Source organism: Tachypleus tridentatus, chromosome 5 (genome assembly GCF_004210375.1).
Source record: "Tachypleus tridentatus isolate NWPU-2018 chromosome 5, ASM421037v1, whole genome shotgun sequence".
Classification (NCBI taxonomy): domain Eukaryota; kingdom Metazoa; phylum Arthropoda; class Merostomata; order Xiphosura; family Limulidae; genus Tachypleus; species Tachypleus tridentatus.
The window spans coordinates 22,330,405-22,349,196 of NC_134829.1; the positions used below are offsets into that span (position 1 = coordinate 22,330,405).

The following is an 18,792-nucleotide window of genomic DNA, read 5'->3' on the forward strand; positions in this document are numbered from 1 at the left end:
ACCTATTAACGGCATCGTCAATTTTGTTTTTCAATTTTATCTCACATTAAACTTTTTCTTAATCAAAGCTTATTTGAATTTGGAGAAAATTATAAATTTGAGAAGTAATAGCATTGTACCTATTTCTTCATCATTCAAAATCAGTTTAAATATCAACTCATTTGAAGCTATAATTCAGCATAGAAGCATGAACTGTTATTGGGTATTAGAGTACCAATGGGAATGTGTGTGTGTGTGCCTATTTTTTACAGCAAAGCCACAACGGACTATCTTTCGTGTCCACTGAGAGCCACTGATTTTTAGCGTTGTAAATCCGCAGACTTACCGCTGTCCCAGCGGGGGAGTTACCAACAGGGATACATTTTAAAACGCAGTAAATTTCTCTTAATAAGATAATTCTCATATTCCATTGAAGAATTTATGTGTCTCTCCGATAACTTGTGAAAACGCCGGTAACAGGTGTGAAGTTAACGTTTTTTATTATTTGTTTATGAATTAATCCAAATTCGATTAACAACTCAAATAAAGTCATTATTATTATTTTCTAATTTTTGAGGGTTCTATATATATATTCAAGTCTCCTGCAATCGTCTAGATCAAGGACTGAAAATTTCAAGAAAAGGTGTTGGTAGATGAAGTGGACCTGTTTTTAAAAAGGAAAAAAAATTACCTGTAAACATAAAAATACAACAAAGCAGCTCAAATAAGTCCCGTTACTAATACCGCTTTAAAAATTAAGTTCCGCTTCTTAGTACCAGTGAGTACTGGGCAGAATTTTACCCCTGCCTTGATCTTATGTTCTCATTCATAAGTTTCAAAATCTTATTCAAAGCTGAAAAGATTTTTTCTTATTTGTCAAAACGCAATCAAGTATTTTGGTGCAAAAAAGTGTTGTTTGTGTGTGTGTGTGTGTGTGTGTGTATGTGAAGTTTCTGGATCACCAAGATAAATAATATCAATTAGATTTTTCCTTTCCAACATTATTTGTGGTAGCATAGACCGTCCCACATAACTTCTCACCTTCGTCATTTGTTTTGCAAGATTACATACACATCTTGCTCACAACAGTTTTTCACACTTGTATTTTCTGTTTTTATCTTTTCTATATTTTACATAGTGTTGGCCTCTTCTTCAGATTACAGTTTTTCGTATTGAAAGTTAAACTTCAAACACCTTAAACTGAAAGCTGGTGAAGCATTGTAAACCGATAAGCCTCGAATTTGTGATAAATATCGCGTAAACTCCAAGTTCTCCTCATTTGACTATTTAGGATTTCAAATCACAGGTAGGAACTCAGAAATTGACTAATTAAGGGAAATCTAAAAAAAATATAATATACTACAGTTTACGAGAGTTTTATCACAGATATTAAGCCTATTATTTTCCAATAATTTGACGTTTAATCTTTGATTTTGAAATATTTTTACTAATTTTTTTCCAAATAAACTGTTGTGTCTCTTCATTCAGCCTATATATTTCTCATTTTGAACGAATATCTTTCTGGGCTGTAACTTGTGGAAAACAATACATAGATCTGAAATGCTATTATTTACACTTATTCTGGTTTCAAGCCTGAAATGGGCTACTTAGAAGATTTGTTTTTGAATTTCGCGCAAAGCTACTCGAGGGTTATCTGCGCTAGCCGTCCCTAATTTAGCTGTGTAAGAGTAGAGGGAAGGCAGCTAGTCATCATCACCCGCCGCCAACTCTTGAGCTACTTTTTTACGAAGGAATAGTGGGATTGATCGTCACATTATAACGCCCCCACGGCTGAAAGGGCGAGCTTGTTTATCGTACTGGGATGCGAACCCGCGACCCTCAGATTACGAGTCGCACGTCTTAGTCCACCTGACTTTTTTCTTTTTAGTATTCCTAATACAGGTAATATTATTAATGCAAGTCTCTATTAGAATCAATTTCCATGAATTTTCTAACGCATTCGTGAAGAATCGGAAACAGTTTGTCGCATATAAATAAATAAAGTTTCGTAAATAATACCTCAATTCTTTGACATTATATCTGTATATACAACTAAGAACAATAAATAAACTACATAACAATAAATAATGTCGGTCATGTTTTCTCTAAAACGCTTAGCTGAAGAAAAGTGGTTAATTGCCAATGTCTCCTTAAGGTGTTTAAATTAACTTGAGTGAGTGAGTCTTTGTATCTACAGGTTTAATTGTCTTTTATCATCAATGATTTGGTGAAGAGTTGCTGACAAGTAAGACATGCCCAAATTAGTCTAGGGTACACATAAGATATCTACAACTTAATCGCTCCATCTTGAATCAAATGATAATGAATTTGATAGAATATTACAGTGCAAAGATAATTATTTTAAATATATTAAGTTCTTTTTTATTTGTTTGTTGTTAACCACAAAGCTACATAATGGGCTATTTTGTAAGTGGTATGCATTCCATGCACATTATATTTATTCAGTTTTTACAAATAATTTTGTCACCTCAAAATATGTACGTTATTTCGAAAAATGTTTCAGCATTGTCACTAAAACTACTTGTTACTGGTTTCTTGTCCTTGAGTGTCTTGTTACTATGAGAACATCACTTTCAGATAACAAACCGTGTCTTGAGCGTAGATGGCGTTCCAGATCTCGCCGCCTCCCAAGGATTTTTCCACATTGAGAGCAGTGATATGGACTAGAAGTATTTTCGAGCAAACGCACGTGCTTATTCAGATTACTAGAATCACTAAATGGTCGAAGGCAATACTTACATTTGAGTGGTTTATGTCCTGTGTGAGTCCGAACATGAATTTTGAGTCGATATTTTCTTGAATACTCTTTTCCGCAATAAATACAACAGTGACCGCGAGGGTTTGTGAAGAACTATGATTAAAATATGATGTCTCCGACAGAGGTTTCTGAAAGTTGGAAGGATTTGCACGTTGTTCAGTAGCTGTAAGGTGAAGAACACTGGGGTTAAAGTTCGGCTTAGAAAGCAGAAGCATACCATGACAACATTTTACCGGCAAGTGCTTATGACACTGAATGGAAGCTATGGCTACAGTGTCGTGCAACATGGAACAATTAAGCGATGTTTTACGACCAATACCGGGAGTTACTAATCCATCAGATAATCGTTCAGAAATGGCATCTATTGTAAGAGGTAGAAATAGGCTTCTGCATGCAAGAATAATATGAGCTTTCAACAGATTTGGTTGAGGATAGACGGCGCCACAAGCAACACAAGAATAGCGTTGTTGGCCTGAAACAGTAACACGTGCCTTTCAGTAGATATCAGCAAGTTTGACTAAATTTAAGCTAGATTTAAAATACATAAATCCAATCAATATAAGCTTTTTAGTTATTACAGTTTCGTGAGTTCTTTAATTACTAGATAAGAAAAATTAGTTTCGCATTAGTATCTTAACCAAATGGCAAATACGGTTCACTAAACACTTTTAATTAAGAAATTTACGTTAAATTATATTAAAGTTGTACATGCCCAGCCATGACTTTCTTATCTAATGTAATTCTTTTACTTCGTTTACTTTCACACCTACCCGATTTCAGTTTTGACCATGTTATTTATTCTTTTAAAATAATGTTATATTCCAAAAATATATCTTTTCTGACTTGTATCACAATAGCTATCAAGAAGCACAGGAATAATAATAAAGCATCATACACGACTGGGTGGTTAAGGCACTCGACTCGTAATCTGAGGGTCGCAGGTTCGAATCCCGGTCGTACCAAACATGTTCGCCCTTTCAGCCGTGGGGGCGTTATAATGTTACGGTCAATCCCACTATCCGTTGGTAAAAGAGTAGCCCAAGAGTTGGCAGTGGGTGGTGATGACCAGCAGCCTTCCCTCTAGTCTTACACTGCTAAATTAGGGACGGCTAGAGCATAGCCGTATAGCTTTGCACGAAATCCAAACCATGCTATTTATCCTTTTAAAATAATTTTATATTCCAAATATATATATATTCCGACTTGTATTATGGGTGCCAATTACACATATACAAAAAATGAAAGGTGTGTCAATGTGATTTAGAAAATTGTTACGTGTTATCTGAAATGGAGAAGTACTGCTGAAAAGGAGAATACGGACTTGACCAATTAAAAGCTGCAAAACGTCCTGACAGTTTTTATAAATAGTTATCAACATGTCGACTGTTATTAAAATTATAAAAAGCAGGTGGGTCCATGAGAATAACGGTAACAAATAGTTGAAATAATTCCGATAGAGTAGCATTTCTACAGAGAAAATCCTGCTTTTCAATCGTTATGTAGCTACAGTTTTCACAGGATCAGCGAATTTGTACTTAGAATTAGGGAAACGTATATATAAAAAAACATATCTCTGCCGGGACAACTAAACAGAGAAGAATTATAATACCTTACATTTATATATACTCTCTAACCCCTATCCTTTAACACACACTTTTTTCTGAATTTCAATAAAAAATTTTGAACAGTAAATTTTGTGTGCATGTATGTGTTTTGTTTCCTAAGGGCAAAGAAAATTTTCAATTTTATGGTAAATCAAATGCCCGTCCCCCTTTTAAATACACACACACACACACACGTTTTTCTAAATTTTTAATGGAAAATGTTAAACAATAGTTGTTTTTATTTCGTTTTTTGATATTTTGTTTCCTGAGGAAAAAAAAATAACATCTTATGTTAAACCAAAAAAAAACCAAAAATTTGTACGTGAATGCGCTGGAAAAGAAATGAGGCTTACACAATTATAAAAAAGATGAATTTTAATTCTTTGTGTTGACATAAGTTCTGTGAATAACATACCAAGTATCTGTCCTGGCGAAAGAAATGGGACATCCAGTTCAAACAACTTGTCTGTTGCACACCACACAAAAAGTTCCTCTCCTGGTATTATGTTCCGGTTTGTCTCTAAAATCAAACAATCGTCACCGGCTCTGGTCAGTGGAACGTTTTGTTCGTGACAATCTCGTGACACTCGTAGTAGTTTTACCCATCGCCTCGAGCTAGGATCTTCATGAAGCACCACCGTTCCGTCATCTAATGTAGCCTAATCTCAAGCGGGATAAACTGTTCATCAGTAAACGATAATTTAATGACGAAGTATTTCAACAAAATATGCGACTAGATTGTTGTCACTGACAAATGTGTATTTATAACAAGAGAATATCAACACTTTTACGTGATAGCTCATCACACACACATACTGTAACATCAACACTTTCATGTGATGACTCATCACACACTGTAACATCAACACTTTCATGTGATGACTCATCACACACTGTAACATCAACACTTTCATGTGATGACTCATCACACACTGTAACATCAACACTTTCTCATCACACACTGTAACATCAACACTTTCATGTGATAACTCATCACACACTGTGACACTTTCATGTGATGACTCATCACACACTGTAACATCAACACTTTCATGTGATGACTCATCACACACTGTAACATCAACACTTTCATGTGATGACTCATCACACATTGTGACATCAACACTTTCATGTGATGACTCATCTCACACTGTAACATCAACACTTTCATGTGATGACTCATCTCACACTGTAACATCAACACTTTCATGTGATGACTCATCACACACATACACTGTAACATCATATTTTCATGTGATGACTCACACACACACTGTGACATCAACATTTACATATGATGGTTAATCATACATTACAACTTGTTAATGACATTGATCGATGAGATAAAAACAGTGTTAATTGGGAAAATGAACTTCAGGAGAATCAAATGCGATTCAAACATTAAATGTATTGTAAGTACAGTGGAAAAGCTTCCCTTTTCAGGGAAGCGAATTTTATTACGTTTAGGAACGAATACCAAACTAGTAAATAAATAAAAACGACAATAATTTAAATACCTTCTTATTTCAATACATTGAGAATACTTTTCTGCTAACAAATGTACATCTAGAATGTATGTTTTATATTTTCAATGGTTAGTTATTTTCACATTTTAGTAGTTAGATTTTCAAAGAGAGAGCATTATGAAGTACAGTAATTCAGAATTCCAGATAATTTTTTAAAAAATGGTATTCAAAAATTAGTGAACGAGACGGTAAATACCCGAACTGCTATTTTCATGGGTCCTGAATAAAGCAGTCTACCTAGACACAGTCAGTCCAACAGTGAGCGGTAGCGACCGAGATCCCTGGGATATAGGACAATCAACCACCACTGTTGTCTCCATTGTTAGGTCGTCGTCGACAGTCAAGTCCAAATCAGCGCCGCCATCTCGCGGGGATGTGGAAGCCCCACAGAAGTCTGAACGGATCATGCTTACCTCTGTAAGCCTTTTATCCGTCATCACTTGGAAACGTAACGTTCATAACCTCGGAGTCAATACCGTCACCTATGTCGGCTCCCATACCAGGACCCTCCAGACCACTTATGGTCTAAACCACATGTTTGGAGAGATTTTCTGTAATTCATTATGTACAACTATCTGACGACAAAAGCGGGAAGTCTCCGTCACAGACGAGTTTGTTAGCAGCTAGGCCTCATTAGCAATGGTGATGACAAAGGAAAAGTATTACCCACTGTACACAGCTAATATATTTGTACCAGACAATTTTTTCTTTAATTTTGCGCAAAGCAACACGAGAGCTATTTGCGCTAGCTGTCCCTAATTTAGCAGTGTAAGAGTAGAGGGAAGGCAGTTAGTTTTCACCACCTACCGCCAACTCACCGGCTACTCTTTTACCAACGAATAGTGGTATTGACCGTCACATTATAACACCCCCACAGCTGAAAGGGCAAGCATGTATGGTGTGATTCGAACCCGCGATCCTCGGATTAGGAGCAGAGTGCCATATCCACCTGGTTATGCCGGGCCATCAGACGTTATATACCACTCATTATAGAAATTACTGACTTTGAAAACAAACCATCCAAATGTAAGTAATAGGAAGATTGTTTTTATTAAAAAATCTTCTAATAAAAATAGAAATATATTAATTAATTATTTATTTTTGAGACATACACGCTTTAAAAATTCGCGTCTTTAAATGTGAATAAATAAGTGTGAATTTGTATTAAATTAACGAACAAAATAAGAAAAATGCGTAGATGGTAAATAAGATTTTTATTTAAATCACGTTCTTTCTGCAGTTTGCTTAATCAAAATTTTTAGGATTTAATGCGAATAGTAACAAGTGGCATAAAATAATAATAATAAAAAATAAATTGTACAAGTAATCAGAAAATATATGCGTTTTTCTTCAGATAACTAATACCAAACAAAATCCTCGTCACACCAAACATACTCACCCTTTCAGCCGTGGGGGCGTTATAATGTGCGGTCAAACCCACTATTCGTTGGTAAAAGAGTAGCCCAAGAGTTGGCGGTTGGTGGTGATGACTAGTTGCCTTTCCTCTAGTCTTACATTGTTAAATTAGGGACGGCTAGCGCAGATGGCCCTCTTGTAGCGTTACGCGAAATTCAAAAACAAACTATCAGACGAAATTCAACTCAAGTACCTAGTTGTCGAACATGTAACCAAACTAATTCAGCTCTATGTGTTGCTCGTTTAACCAATTCGATCTCATAGAAGACTGATACTTTTTTATTATTAAACTTCATTTGTTAAAACATTGTTTTAAAACATTTAAAAATTAAAATATCGCGGTCACTAAAATAAACATAACCTTATAAAATATGAACGAACAAAGCTGAACATTCTTGTGTTGCACTTACGTACCACTGATTAGATGCCTGATTAGATGCCGGCTGTATTTGGGGTGCCCAAACTGTTAATTTAAAAGTCAATTTAACACTTTTAGCAGCAATTCCATACAGATTTTGTTTAGTACGTTTGCATGCAGTAAACCTTTATGGTAGTTAAAAAGATTTAGTTCTCACTAACCTTTGTCTAAAATTTTCTCTCCGAGGGTTTAAAAATGATTAGGCTTAAAACCTACTTCATTCAGTGCTTTTAGCAGGCTTCTAATGAAGTTTCAGAGAAACTAAAACAAGTTAATTATGCCCCCTGTCACCAATGTGTGGATCAGTAACCACTTTGCCCCTCTATTATTTTCCATAAGTTTACGACTTCTGTAACTTGAACTGAGTTATGATCCAAAATAACGACTCGTTACAAAGTAATAAAAATTAAAAAAAAAAATTTAATAGTTGGATGTAAAGAACCAAAACGATAAAAATATTAAGGTAAAAAAAGAATGTCATATCAATTAGTTAATAAACTCTCTAATTTTATATTAATTTCGTTTGTATATCTTGTTTGATTTCCTTCATATCCTGACCCCAGTGTATCAAAATAAGTCCAAGTAACCACTCTAATTATGCATTTTTTTCTTCGGGGCATACTCCTAGTCCTATCTTGTTTTAGTTTCCAATTTCCAGGCTTGGTTTATTTCCGGATATGATCCACACACACATATGTGTGCTTCCGATGGCAATGAAGATACTTGAGAATTTACTTTCAGCGAGTAAGTTTATGATTTGTTTGAGATATTATTTCGTTCAAAGCTACTCGAAAAATTGTTTATAAATAGCCGTCCCTAGTTTTGAACTAAGAGAGAAGAAGGGAAAGCAGCTAGTTCATAATACCTGCTGCACACTTTTATCTGACTAAATACTGGGGGTTCATTTTCACTTAAAGTGTACCCACGACCCCAAAGTGCAGACCGCACTTCATAGTTTGCGGCAAGAGTCCTTGAATTCACATTAGACCACGCTAATCACTAGTTCAAGCCTGGCCAGTTTATATTTCATCAGTCATAAACACATATCAAGTTTGTTGTTTTTCAACTCTATCATGCTAGGAATTTCTATCAGTAGATCTAACGAGACGAATTAGCGGTGGGGGCATTATAATGTGACGGTCAATCCAAGTATTTGTTGGTAAAAGAGTAACCCAAGAGCTGGCGATGAGTGATGATAACTGGCTGTCTTCCTTCTTGTGTTACACTGCTAAGTTAGGGACGGCTAGTGCAGATAGCTCTCGAGTAGCTTTGCACGAAATTCAAAATAAACAAACAAAATTCTCTAACATAAGGACTAGAAGCATGGCTTTAAATAGCTATGAAGACATCAAGACCATGTCCTAAGTCTTTGTTTTTGGGCTTCTTTGAAATGCTCGCACGTACACGTACACACACACACACACTCATATATATATACAAGGAAGTTATATCTTACGACTCAAATTTGACCTCGGAAGAATATTGGCTCTGGTTACAGTGTTGGCTGGAAATAACAGCAGAAAGAAAAATAAAGTAAAGCAAGAGGTAATTCTCAATAGCCACGGCTGTAAGTAGATCTCATATCGGTGCAGAGATGAGGATATGAGCTAAACGTTTGTATAAAAACAACTGAGTGTCATTCCATGAGTCATTGTGCTACGGCTTAAAAACGTCGCATCTAATACACTGGCTATTAACATTATTAAAATGACAAAAAAGCGTAATACAAATGCTGCAGTGCGTTCTGAATCATTATTTACATGAAGTAGTCGTCATACGGAGGAAAGAAGACTCGTTAACTTCACATTAAACCTGCCAGACTGCGCGGTGACAAAACTCTACACCTGTGTCCTTCTGTCTGAGAGGCTTACAGTTGGGTAACCGTCAGCTGGTACACACTCTTGTTAAAGTACCATTACCTCCTTGTTGCGGGATTACCAGAGAAAGCCGAAGCCAGTGAGTAACAAGTGCAGGGTTTGCTCCTTCTCTGAGTCAGAGAAGGATCTTTTTCCAGCTGGCCAGTTCACACAACACCATTATAGGCCATACTGTGTCGATCTTTCCGGCCAAACACCATGACCAACTAGCTCAAGCCAAATGTACTCTGTCTGTTAAAAGGTAGATAACCAGATATAATAACACCATTCATATAACTCTTCTTCTTATGGTCACAGATCTGGGGAGAAAGTGGAACAGAAATGTTTTTCTAAACAATCTAACTCGTGTAGCTTCTCAGTAAAGTTTACTACAACAGATACGATTGATACAGAGTTGAAACAACAACAACAAAACACTAAAAATTGAAAACATGAGCATTTCAAATAGTTTTCTTCTCAATCTTCGTATCGCTTGAAACTTCAAAACAAACAAAGTCTATATTTATGGTTACTGATAAAAGCGGAATTTCCCGAAACCATTATAACTCATAAATCGGGCTTCATGTTTATATTTGGTACTAGCGAAAGTATCCGGTTGATAGTTTGATATATTTTAAATGACTATGTCAATGTGTGTATTCTGAACCCATTGTAGTATAAAAGAGCCAAAAATATTATAAACATTTTTTGTTTTCCAGAAACAGAGGAAAAGGCGTGAGATAAAAGCCTAGAAAAGATCATTTTGTTCGTTGAGGAGACCCCACACTTCACGAAACGCTGCTTTACAGAAACTAAACAAACAAAACTTTCCTAAACTTAACGCAGTGATAATGGAAAGAAAAAAAAAACAAAAGGAAAGTTTTCACGTTTGTCTGAAGCTCTTGTTATAACTCATAATTATAATAATCATAAAATATTTCTATTTGTCTATAAGTGACATTTTGAATTGATTATCTCAAAATAGCGAAACAATAACGATTCTTTTAAAAGTTCTGTTTTGGTTTGTTTTGAATTTCGCACAAACATACACGAAGGCTATCTGCGCTAGTCGTCCCTAATTTAGCAGTGTAAGACTAGAGGGAAGGCAGCTAGTCATCACCACCCACCGCCAACTCTTGGGCTACTCTTTTAACAACGAATAGTGGGATTGACCGTAACATTATAAAGTCTCCACGACTAAAAGGGCAAGCATTTTGGTATGACGGGGATTCGAACCTGCAACCGTCGGATTACATGCCGGGCCTAAAATATCTATGAAACAAGAAACGGATTTGATAACCAAGATTTTTAGATTGGCCTTATATGGTGAACTTCAAACAGTTTAATTTGACATTAAAATTATGTACATACAGCTTTTCCTTAAGTAGAAGGCTTAAAACTTTTATATTTGATAGCAAAAAGGTGTAGGTTATCATAATAATGTTATCTTGAGATTGTTAAATTTGATAGCTCAAATTTTACAAATTGCAAAAGAATAAAAATTGAAACAAGTTTCTATTTTATGTGTAATTCAATTATCTTAACATTTCTTGATTAAATTATACAAAGCCGATTTATTATTAATATCAGAAACTGTAATATTTTTATTGACCGGAACTGACATTATAACATAATTTTTCCCTTAACAGTAAAAACTAACATAATAACACTTTTAAAGGATTGTTACTAACACTGCAACATACTTATGTCACTGATACCCAATTGTAACAGCTTTGAGTGACTGACACAAACGCCATAATACTTTTATATCAGTGCAGTCGGCCAAAGTGTTTGCATACTGTTCTATATTAATGTTATTATCTACATGCATGGAGTAGATATTGAGTAAATGCCCAAATGGTAAGAGAGATGGTAGCGTATGACTGGACAAACATGTGCGAGTCGTTATTCTGGTCTGTATAAGTTGTTTTGAGCATTTGTTTGTCAAAAACAAATATATACAACTGTTTTGTATAAAAACGTATAGGTTTGATACAATTTATTTCGTAACAGATCAACACTTTGCTCAGATGATTTATCTGTACTTAATATATAATCATGTTTCGTCACGTGTCAAAAGTTAAAGGCCATCAAATTGTTCAACTGTTTAGAAATGGTATATTAAGTGAGAGGACATTGCCAGAACAGTAGGAACCCTCAGTGTACTATATCCAGAATCCTGAAACGTCATCAGACTACAACAAATGTTGTTCCAGGAAAGTCTACCAGTAGACACGGAAGACTATTGCACGAGATGATCGTGCTTTGATCAGGTTAACATGTCAAGGTCGCAAAAACGTTTGCAACACCTTATGACAGAAATGGGATGAACACATTCATTCTATGGTATCCAGAAGAAAAATAACTTGGAGAATGATGAAATAAGGTTATTTCACAAGAAAGGCTATCTGCAAAACAATATTGACCAGAATTCAAAGCTGTCATCATTTTACTTGGGAAAGACAGCGTACCAACTCACATTAAGGACACTGGCAACATACAATATTTTCAGATGAGTCCTATTTTCGGCTTGTTAAAGCTTGTGACAATATTCTTGTTCGTCGTTCACCTGGAGGAAAAACGAGTAGATACTGTATTTCCTACATAGAACACTTAGGAAGTGACGCAGTACATGTTTGGGTAGCTATTCATTATGGTGGAAAACTGCTCTTCGTATCTTCCAGGGAAACGTTAGAAGTGCCATCTACAGGAATCACAGGTGTATGTTTCTGCCATATGCTGGAATAAGGCTTGGTAATAACTTTGTATTCTGGGATTATGATGTCACTTCTCAAAGTGCGCGTGTAGCGCAGGACTATTTTAACAAAAAAGACACCACAAGATTATCATGGCTCGAAAAATACCCAAATTGAACTCCAGTTAAAAATTGCTGGGCAGAAATCATAGAGAAAATTGCTAACCATGACCTTAAAACAAATACTTTAGCTGAATTACGACGCCTTCCAGGGACAAACTTCGAATGAAATTATGGTGAATTACATTAATAATCTCATTAACAGCATATCACGTCTCCTTACAGAGGTCATGAGAGATTGAGATTATAGCACAAAAAAAGACCAACCAAGTGTTGAATGTTTAATATGACCTTACAGAGGTCATGAGAGATTGAGATTATAGCACAAAAAAGACCAACCAAGTGTTGAATGTTTAATATGACCTGATATCAGGCAACAGACGCTATTTATAAAAATCTGATATTATATTTTGTCACTATGTGTGTTAAGACATGAAGGTGTCTGATAACACTATTTTCTATTCCAATAAATTGTTTATGGCATCCATAGAACCTGTTTCATTATACAAATTACTTATATAAATTTTTAATATAACATGCATTTCTCAGTTTGACAGCGCTTAAAGTATTTGTATTTCATCTTAATATAATTGATATTTCTTACAAAATATGCAAACATTTTGGCCAAGACTGTAACAATAACAATATAATGTTTTTTAGTGACTGCAACTAAAACTACACAATACTACCGTAACATCTTTCTCTCACTACTACTGACATAGTAATACTTTTAAGGGATTGGTACTGAAAACTACAGTGAGTTAGTTTCCAGTGATCAACACTACTATAACACCTTTTCCCTTCCACTTCTAACATTGTAATGATTCATTAAGACTGGTATTAACACCATACTGTATTAGTTATCAGTGATTAATATTATTGTTACTGCTACTTAATTATAACAACTTTCAAAACAAAGTATTAACTGGCAGGATAACATTGTAATACTTGATGGTTTTTTATACGTACAGTCTTAAAGTGGGTGTCACCATCGTTCCGCTCATACCTCTTCATATGCATTTTGTAACTCGGTAAATATTCTAACTAAAAGAAAATTTATTTTGATATAGCCAGATTTCTTTGTTGTAAATCTTGTTTCAGCAAAGATAAATGTGTTTAATCCAATTACATGAGGGTCATGTAATTAGCGACATCATAAGGTGAGTATTTGATATTAGAAGTGAGACAGGAAGCTCTAATAACCATACTTGGCTTGTAGAAAACATTATAGCTATCTGACCTGGTAGGACCATCCAGTGTCATAGTGGTATATCTTTGACTTACAACTCTTAAAAAACCGGGTTTTGATACTCGTGGTGAGCAGAGCAAAGGGATGAGCCAAAAGAAAAATATTAAAACCACTAATATTCGAATTTTTTAAATTTGTTGAATGTTGAGAAATGATTAGCTATTGATAAATCTCAATTCAAGTTTATAATTGGATCAAAGTTTAAAATAAAACACGAAGTAGGAATGAGTGGAACAATGACCCCACCCACTTTTATGTTGTACCTTGTCAAAACCACCAAGTATTGTAATGTTATACCACCCATTCCTACTGTGTTTCCTTACTTTTTAGTTCTTCGTGTTCTTACTTTCTCGTGTTTTCATTTAAGATATTTTCACACTTGTTTAATAGCTTTTTTGATATGAAGTCTGAAGTATGACTGGACTCTAGGCCTATATTATCCTTCTTACAGCTTTTTTGTTGTTGTTAGATCTTTAGAGTGACTGGACTCTAGGCCTATATTACCCTTTTTACAGCTTTTTTGTTGTTGTTAGATCTTCAGAGTGACTGGACTCTAAGCCTATCCTTCTCGTACCTTTTCTTAGAGCTATCTCTCGACATTTTCTGGCTTTCGCTGGTACATTTGCTATAATACATTTTCTCACGTTTTGGTTCCTTGAAACACATATTTATAATAGAAATGGGCTAGACAAGGAAATCAAATTACAATTTCAAACACATTGCAAACAGTATGCAAACAAAACTTTATAAGTACTTTACACACAGTGTTGAGTAGTAAACAAACCAAATACAGAGTAACGAACCACCAAAGCACTTGATAAAGTCGGAAATGTAAAAACAAAATTTATATAAAATCATAAATTTAGCATTTTGAATATCTAACTGACTAACGTTGTTAGAAAGGTATAGCTTTTTTCATAATTTCACCTTACACAAATCAATCTAAATACACTTGATTGAATTACGCTACCTTAGCTAAAAGCATTTTCTTAGTTTTACTTATAACTTTGGCAAAAATAAGTAATAACAATCACCATTTAGCAGCATTGCCAATGAGATAACAATACACTAGCTATATTCTCTGATCACGAACACGCTCTTTGAGTTGCCGACTAACAGCCCGTCCTTATATCACTTGCGAGTGCACGATTACATTATACACACACACACACACACTACGTAATCAGTTGCAGCTATATAAACTAAATAAAAAAAAAAACATGGACTATGTAGATTCTTTAAATCTAGGTTTTAATCACGATTTAGCCTTTGAAAGCAAAGTTTTCAGCTCCACGTATATAACTTGATAGTTCTGTGTTGGACAAATCAATTATATCATAGTAGTTGGTGCGTAAGAATTGAGTCTCCTACTTAAGGACGAATGGTACTACGACCAAAGTCTGACTCAGCTTTGCTCGAGCTTTTTGGCCTGAGAACAAGAACAATAAGTTATGTAATTTACGTTTGCATTGTTTTCAAACTAAGTGTGACATTTTGACATCTAAAGTTGTACTTGAAACAATGTGATTTTTTAAAATATGCTTTTCAAAGACAAAACTAGAGAAGAGGAGAATATCTTATGTTGGAAACCTTGAAAAGACTTTGTACCAGCAGAAAAGACATTACTATAGAAATAGAGATAAGGTCAAAAACAGTAATTTTGCACACCCAAAATAAGCCTAGGCCACTAATCCAGCCAAAAAAAAACTGTCACCCTAGCTACATGGAAGAAACGCTATAGCAAAAATATCAGCAAAAGTCAGAAAATGTCGAGAGATAGCTTTAAGAAAAGCTACAAGAAGGACGGGTCTAAATGTTGAGAGATAGCTTTAAGAAAAGCTACAAGAAGGACGGGTCTAAATGTCGAGAGGTAGCTTTAAGAAAAGCTACAAGAAGGATGGGTCTAAATGTCGAGTAATAGCGTTAAGAAAAGCTACAAGAAGAATGGGTCTAAATGTCGAGAAATAGCTTTAAGGGAAGCTACAAGAAGAATGGGTCTAAATGTCGAGAGATAGCTTTAAGAAAAGCTACAAGAAGGACGGGTCTAAATGTTGAGAGATAGCTTTAAGAAAAGCTACAAGAAGGATGGGTCTAAATGTCGAGATATAGCTTTAAGAAAAGCTACAAGAAGGACGGGTCTAAATGTTGAGAGATAGCTTTAAGAAAAGCTACAAGAAGGACGGGTCTAAATGTCGAGAGGTAGCTTTAAGAAAAGCTACAAGAAGGATGGGTCTAAATGTCGAGAGATAGCTTTAAGGGAAGCTACAAGAAGAATGGGTCTAAATGTCGAGAGATAACTTTAAGAGAAGCTACAAGAAGGATGGGTCTAAATGTCGAGAGATAGCTTTAAGAAAAGCTACAAGAAGGATGGGTCTAAATGTTGAGAGATAGCTTTAAGAAAAGCTACCTACTTTTCCACTGCAGAGAGTCGAATCTCAGATTTTAGCGTTGTATATCCGTAAATCTAACGTGGTCCCACTGAGGGATAATATTCCTTATGTAATAATTATTTCACTATTGTTAAAAATATAACAAATAATCAAAACAACTTTTTTCAAAATGCAAGTATAATATATTGATGGCAATTCAGAAAAGTATATAAACAAATAACCAGTAAGTAGTGAGTCAATCTTACAAAGTTTGTGTAAAGTGTACAAAGCATTGAGTTTTCTACATGTTAAAGTAATCTGATCGTCATCCATTATTGGCTAGTAATTCTATTTCACCTTGTGCTTAAGTTTTTTGAGAAACACCAAATTTCTTTAAAAGAAGATAACTTTAAATGGTAATGATAGCACTGGTTACGCTACAATTTTTTTTTTTTTTAGTTTATACTAAGTATTACTGTGCTTAGTGATAGCCTGTGCCCAAGTACTGTTAGAATGTTTTAGTTGTTTTTTTTTGTCGTATTAAAGCCACTGCTAAACTTTCACATATTTTATAGTTAGTGTGGGAAAAAAAGAAAGAAAGACGAACACTTTATCTCTTTATCTAGTTTCCAGTCTTCCGTTTTAGCGAGACATTTCAATAACATATAGGGAGTCTACAAGCTATAAAACATTCGATAATAACAGTTAGGTGCTCAATTAAAGTCACAACTCAACCTTAGCAGTTACTTGTAAGCATCGTAAAGTTATAGAATGAATGCAATAGCCGTTTTTTTTTTCTCAGCCCATTCATACTAAGCTCTGTGCGTTTCGTGACTGATATACTGGTGTTTACTTGTTTCGGAAACATCTGAGAGCGTAGTTTTAAAATAAATAATAATGAGAAAATACTTGTTGAAATTATGTTAAAACAATGTACCTCATATTATTTTTATTCATATTCGTTGACTTAAAGCCATCTTACGTAAGATAAAAGTTTGCAAACTAATAGTTCTTTTATTTGTTTTTATTCAGCACAAAACTACATAACAGGTTATCTGTGCTCTGTTGTATCGGAGTTAGATTTTTAGAGTTATAAATTTAACATTTTAAACTAAAAGTTGAAAATTACACATACCTGAAATTAACTTTGTTCTCTATAGTACAAATGTATGATAAAGTTGTTAGATTTTAACGTTTCTAAAACATTCTGCTAAATATTTCCATGCAATAATTATGATATCTCAAGCAGTTCTCGATAATTTATAGCAAGTTAAACTATAAAAAAAGTTCTCGAGTGGAGCAACAGTAAATCTACAGATTGAGAACGATAAAATCAAGGGTTCGATTACCCTCGATGAACAGAGCAAATAACTCAGTGTGGTTTTGCTATAAAACATATACATATTTCTAAATGAGTTGATTTGAAAATTTGTTATAGTTACGCGTGTAATGAAAATTTTAAAGATGTTTTGTTTTCACTACTCACTGCGTGAGTTATTTGGTTTAATATATATATATATATATATATATCAGTCACTACAGTTCCTGTAGTAAAGCTACACAGTGGACTGTTTGCGCTTTGTCCACTAGTAGGACTGAAAGCCCTAAGTTTAGTCAACTGGTTATTGTGTTTGTTTGATATTAAGCACAAAGCTACACATCTGGTTTCTTTTGGTATAAGTCTGCAGGTATACCACTGTTTCACTGAAGGGCGTTTAGTAAAATAAGTACGTAAACTTACCATAGGCAAATAATACAAAAAATTATGTTTATTACTTTCATTCTGATGATAAGTTTGTTCATTGTATAATTTGTTTGTTTGTTTTGAATTTCGCGCGAAGCTACACGATGGCAATCTGCACTAACCGCCCCTAATTTAACAGAGTAAGACTAGAAGGAAGGTAGCCACCGCCATCTCTTGGGCTACTCTTTTGCCAACGAATAGTGGGATTGACCATCACATTATAATACCCTCACGGCTGAAAAGACGAGCATGTTTGGTGTGAAGAGGATTCAAACCCGCGACTCTCGGATTACGAGTCGAGTACCTTAACCACCTAGCCATGTCGGGCCATACTGTGTAATATTTTCAATATTTCTGCTTCTATGAAAGCACTAAAATTTCATCTGTTACTGATGCTGAGGGACATTTTGAAGACAGAAATGTCACCATTTATAAAAGAGTGGATATAATGCAATTATTCTTGTTAGTTTCAATTATTTTAATACTAAAATATTCCGAAAAATACTTATAGTACACACATAAAATAAAACTAGTAAATTGGTAACTGTTAAGCGGATACGAAGTGTTTCACAATAAGAAAAGTTACAAAAAATATTTCCTAAATTTCTATTTGTATTGCACAGTAGCTCATGTATTTGGCTGTTTTTAGTTTATACGAACAATGAATAGTTTTATGAATATTTTCATATACACAGTTTCATTTTAAAACGAGCTTTCTCTAATAATAAAATTTATAAAATTGTTATTGTTACTACAAATAATTTATTTTTCCATAAGAAAAGTACCATAGTTATGAAGATACAATCTTAAACTAATGTTTCAGTAATTATTGTCTTAAGACAATATTCACCATTTTAGTGACGAGTCTGAAGTCTTATAACACTAAAAACCGGGTTTTGATACTCTTAGTGGGTAGAACACATTGTGTAGCTTTATGATTAATAACAAAACAAACAAACTTAAGAAAATAAATAAACTCTGAGCGGATGAGTTAAATAGTATTAATAGTAAAAAAAAAGTAGTGGCGTCCTCTGGAG

The 18,792-nt window shown here is 34.5% G+C and overlaps 1 protein-coding gene across 1 annotated transcript; it reads right to left on the reverse strand.

Moving 5' to 3' along the window:
* Positions 1-2,524: 2,524 nt before the first annotated feature.
* On the reverse strand, positions 2,525-6,295 carry LOC143251283 (uncharacterized). The gene is made up of 4 exons (XM_076502722.1): positions 6,146-6,295; positions 4,778-5,021; positions 2,992-3,230; positions 2,525-2,851 (listed from the first exon to the last, which is right to left on the reverse strand). The coding sequence occupies exons 1-4, from the start codon at positions 6,293-6,295 to the stop codon at positions 2,525-2,527; spliced, it is 960 nt and encodes a 319-aa protein (XP_076358837.1).
* Between the last annotated feature and the right edge of the window lie 12,497 nt (positions 6,296-18,792).